The sequence below is a fragment of the Galdieria sulphuraria genome (assembly GCF_000341285.1).
Source record: "Galdieria sulphuraria unplaced genomic scaffold scaf_242, whole genome shotgun sequence".
NCBI lineage: Eukaryota > Rhodophyta > Bangiophyceae > Galdieriales > Galdieriaceae > Galdieria > Galdieria sulphuraria.
Genome location: NW_005178233.1, coordinates 1 through 4,666, shown reverse-complemented (window position 1 = coordinate 4,666; position 4,666 = coordinate 1). Strand labels below are relative to the sequence as shown.

The 4,666-nt window shown below is 41.7% G+C and overlaps 2 protein-coding genes across 2 annotated transcripts; both read left to right on the top strand.

Moving 5' to 3' along the window:
• The first annotated feature begins 136 nt into the window (after window positions 1-136).
• On the top strand, window positions 137-2,983 carry Gasu_64360 (uncharacterized protein). The gene is made up of 4 exons (XM_005702368.1): window positions 137-581; window positions 618-741; window positions 925-1,716; window positions 1,770-2,983. Exons 1-4 carry the CDS (start codon window positions 148-150, stop codon window positions 2,955-2,957), a joined length of 2,538 nt encoding a protein of 845 aa, XP_005702425.1. The 5' UTR covers window positions 137-147; the 3' UTR covers window positions 2,958-2,983.
• Window positions 2,984-3,066: 83 nt separating this feature from the next.
• On the top strand, window positions 3,067-4,666 carry Gasu_64350 (glycosyltransferase 25 family member precursor; the record flags this gene model as incomplete). The annotated part of the gene is made up of 2 exons (XM_005702367.1): window positions 3,067-3,255; window positions 3,296-4,666. Exons 1-2 carry the CDS (start codon window positions 3,084-3,086, stop codon window positions 4,060-4,062), a joined length of 939 nt encoding a protein of 312 aa, XP_005702424.1. The 5' UTR covers window positions 3,067-3,083.

The following is a 4,666-nucleotide window of genomic DNA, read 5'->3' as shown; positions in this document are numbered from 1 at the left end:
CGAATCAACTAGCTTGGTGTATTCCTGCTATCGAGGCTGCTGATGGGAACGGAACTCGATGTCGCCCTCAGAGAAATAGGTGCCTCTTGGCTGCTTGATTTCATACAAGTGTACGAAAGATTGACGAGACCTCAACAACAATTCGTTATGGGGACTTTTGACTTCTTCGAGGAAGACGGTTTCAGAGCTCAAGACATTATAACATACATGATGCCTTATTTGAATAGTCTTCCTGACGAAGTGGACTCAGAGTTCGGACCTAGTGAAATGGATTTTCCAGCCCAAATTCCTGATTTGCAGGAGGCTATTTCCAGGGTTTTCGCTGAGTTGGAACCGGCACGACCAGAAACACCTGAGGAAGTTGGTACTCTGTACCACAGGTGGTCTCCACCGTCTGGTTCCAGAAGAAATAATAGTCCACCCATTTGCCAAATCTGTCTGGAAGCCAACTCTCCTTTGTATACTGCCTTCGATTGCGAGGATGAGGGTAGGCGGCATGTGGTGTGCCAGGAATGTGCCCAAGCTTGTATGAGGCTTCGGCGTCAGAATCCCAATCTGATTCATTGTCCTTCCTGTCGTCGGTATGAATAAGGTCTAAAGTTTGTTTCAAAAAAAAGAGGTACATCAAAGATGAGTGAGTTGCGAGATGGTTATGAGAAGCTCTGCAAGAGAGTCTTAGAAGGGCTTGCCGTTGTTATAGACCGCCCTGATTCGGAATGGGAACGTTCGTTGCTGGAGGATGTATGTAGTTGCGATGGTTCCGATATGTTGAGGGATGGTTTTATGGAATATTGCTATTACTCTCCGACGTGTTGCTTCTCTTTAGTGAGATCTGTTCTTTCTGTTTTTCTTCGTGAAGAAGAGCTGTCCGTTTTTTTTGGTCGATTGTCTATTGGGTGGTAAAAAAAAGGAAGCATTAAGTAGAAAAAAAAATACATGACAGATCCTTCCAAGTTGTTGCCTTTAGATAATTTTGAAAATTTACTTTCCTCGACAGTTCCAGTTTCTTTGCCTCTTTCAGCTGTTTCTTATCTTCAAAGTTACATCGAAGAAAGGCTTTTGACCATGAATTTTCAGTATCCGTTGATAGGAGAAGCTGAGTACACTTATGCGATTTGTCGTTTAGTTCCAGGAGTATGTGAATCTCTATTGACGAAGTTGTGCTCAAATTACACAAGAGCTCAAACTCAAAGTTGGCCTCTACTGTATCGAATGTGTGGCTGCCATTTGTCGGAGAAAGAATATGAAGACGATCTGGCTTCTTTTTCGCTTCCTCCTCATTGCTCTCCTCTCTGTCGACCAGCAGATGTGGTTCCTAAAGCGGTGAACGGTTCCTTCCTTCTTTGTCAGCGAGAAGAGTGCGTAGTGCCCAACATTCCGAGCCTCGACGTTGCTAGGCCAGTCAGTGGATTAGTAATGAGGAATTTTTGCAATAGCCATAGTAAGAAGCGTTCTTGTTACATTCCACCTGGGCAGGAATATAATGAGCAAGTGAAAAAGGAATGCGATTTGAAACGCAGCATCTGTCATCAAGGAATCGATGGATCTTCTTTTGACGTAGCCGTGTATTGTTCAAACACGAACATTCCAATCCTGAGTGACAGTAACGAAGGAGCTGCTTTCCCCATTGAGTTTAACAGAGAGGAAAAAAAACAATTTCCCGTTTTGGAGTTATTTGGAGCAGCACTCGCTTTGCTTATAGGAGGGCTTGTTCTGGTAGACCTTTTTAAAAGATGACGAACACAACGGCTGCTGCTATTGAACCGAAGGAACTTTGGAGGGTAAATTTTACAGCACTGAATAAGCTTCTTTCTGTTCCTTCTCGTTCATCTGAAGAGCTGCTTTTTGAAGTCGGATCTTCCATCGTTTCCTTTTTGAATTCCATTTCTTTTCCGGCTGTTCAATTGGTGTGTTCGAGATGTTGGTTGGAAATAAGGTCTACAGAAGAAAAAGGTCGTTTTGGAAATTCTAAATGGACGAAAATTCCAATTCGTTCCGGTTATTCTTTCCCAGTTTCGCTCGCCTTTCCTTCCACGGAGGACCAGTTCGCGGTTTCTCAGCTTATTAGGCTAAGAGGAAAATGCCTCAACTTTCCTTTACTTTTTGGAAATGTTTTCATGAGAAAGATTAACAGAAAGTTTTCGGTAATGGAAGACGTTGGTAGCGCCCAAATGGATTCTTCATCAGTCTCTGTTCTGACCGTTTTTCAAGTCTTAATGAGCTTCGTTCTACTCGAGAAATATGGGTTTTTGCTTTCTTCTCCGCATCTGGATGAAATCTTAATAAAGACCTACGATGCTCCAGTTGTCACGGAATTTTTCGATGGTTGGTGTGTTGAGTCGTCCGTTATTCCTGTTGTGGTTAGCCGGTCTTTCAAACCTGTTTGGAAACGCGATTCTTTTCCAATTCCGAATTCTTTACCTCAAAGTGCAATAATATTCGTTTCTTATTTAGATTTGCATGGGACGCACGACAAAGCTTTTCAGTCGGAACTGAATGAACTTGTCCGTTTTGTTTTCTCCGACTCCTCACTCAACATTCACTCTGCGGGACTGTTCCGAGAGTGGAATGATGATAACGCCGCATTGGTGAGTTCGGAAGACTTTATCCATCAACTGGTTCTTTACGGAATCGAAAAAAAATGGTTGAAGCGTTCTTCAGAAAGAGACAGGTCGACATCTTCCATTTCCATGGAAAAACTGTTATCCCAGCCTGGAATACAATACAATTTCTGTTCTTACTGCTTTCTGTTCGCCACTGGTAGTCCTTTTGTGAAAAGTGAAGAAGGGGTTGAGTTGTTGGAAAGAACAATAGACCAGTTGAAGTCCGATCTCCTAAACAAAATGAACCCAAGTAAGACGTTATTAGAATTGGAAGCTGTTCAAGAAATGTCCAGCCCTTCAACATCCGCTTCTCTTGCCTTTATAATTGATAAAGCACGAGAATTTTCTCGTTAGAGAGTATTAAAAAGATGGAAATTTGGGTAGCTGTTATGTTCTTTATTGGTTCTCTTTTTCTCATGGCAGGGAGTGCTCTAGCTATGTTTCCTTCATCATCCTCTTCGAAATTATAAAAAGGAGACTATGACCATGCATATGACTTACACTGTTAAATTGGCAGTAGGTATGATAGTTTTAGGATCTCTCATTTGGGCTGCTTCCGAATTTTCAGTTGTCTTCAATGTGAGCGCAATATTGGAAGCGACTTTTATCGCTATTGGAGCATTGATTGTTATAGCAGGAACTATTGCTTGGGGTTGGACTGATATAGAAGAAATTGATCTTTCCAAAAAAAGCTATGTCCATTCCCAAAATATTTATCATTAACTTGGAAAGTCAACATGAAAGAAGACGAAAAATGAAGCAAATATTGGAGTCTATGGACATTGATCGTTTTTCTTTTGTTCCAGCTCTTTCTAAGGAGTCCGAACTTGTGGAATGGTATGCTTACAACTGCGTTCCTAAAGAGACACCTGGAATAGCCGAGGAAGCAGGTCGGCTTCGCGGTAGACCAGGAAAGCTAGAGATTGCTGTTTTTCTTTCTCATTTGAAGGCTCTTAAATGCGTCGCAAACCTTCCAGAAAGTGAACCTTATGGAATCATTTGCGAAGACGATGTGACTTTTCGGTCGGATTTTCGAAAGATGCTTTCTGAAATTCTTCCACTGGGGTACGATCTAGTTCATTTAGGCTACTTGTTTTATGAAGAAGTCAAAGCCAAAGATCCTGGAACATTTCTTTTTCCAACTCCTTTGGCTTTATCAGGAGCTCAGTGTTATTTAGTGAATCGTTGGTACGCGGGCTACTTGGTGGATAAAATGGACCATCCTGTTAGGTTAATTCAACCACGCGAAGGGATTGAAGTAACGTCCGAACTTCTTCTTCAAATAGATCAATCCACTACGAAAGTATTCTCACCTCCCGATGTTCAGAATTCCGGAGGCATTGTGTACCCTCCTTTAGTGATTGAACGAAAAGAAGAAGAAGGAAACCAAAGACATGGAGGCCACCATTGGTATCACGATAAATTCCGAAGAATGCATTCTTTTGCAAAAGAGCAGTAAGTGGAGAAAAAAAAAATAACATGGAATGAACACAAACATGGGCAGCCGGTAATTTTTATATTTTTCTTTTTTTTTCCGTCTCTCTCAGGATGATTTCGATGACCCTTGCAGCGTTTCTAGTTCTTTGTACATCAGATAATCGCCGTATCCCCACAATAGAACTCCAATGAGAATGACGACAATGGATGAAATTTGCAAAATGGTAGCGCCTGACATTTTATTCTTTTTTTAATATGCGTAAGGTGATCGAACTCGGGGTGAATAAGCTCCGGTCCTTTCTAGAGGGATGGAATGGGTCATTTTTCTTGTTCCTGATAGGGCCGATCCACTACCTCTTGCTCCTCCAACTGAGCGCGGCTTGTTCACGAGCACAAAGTCAGCAAAAGACCACATACCTACTCCTACGAGAATAATAACGATAGCTATGACCATATAAACTATTCCATTTGCCATTTTTGTCTGTTCTTTTAATTAGGAATTTAAAAAACAAGATGTTTCCAAAAACAGTCAATGTGCCACTTTTGAAGAGAGCAGTTGAATGCCCTTTCGACTGCAGATCATCTGCCACTTTGCTTGGAGCGTTTGACTACTTATTTTGGGTACT

What these genes read in the sequence shown, in the direction of transcription:
- Gasu_64360 (XM_005702368.1), top strand. Translation starts at nt 148, where the DNA reads ATGGGGACTTTTGACTTCTTCGAGGAAGACGGTTTCAGAGCTCAAGAC. An exon ending in CATTGTCCTTCCTGTCGTCG is followed by an intron (nt 582 to 617) that starts GTATGAATAAGG and finishes TTCAAAAAAAAG; the next exon opens with AGGTACATCAAAGATGAGTG. An exon ending in AACGTTCGTTGCTGGAGGAT is followed by an intron (nt 742 to 924) that starts GTATGTAGTTGC and finishes AGCATTAAGTAG; the next exon opens with AAAAAAAAATACATGACAGA.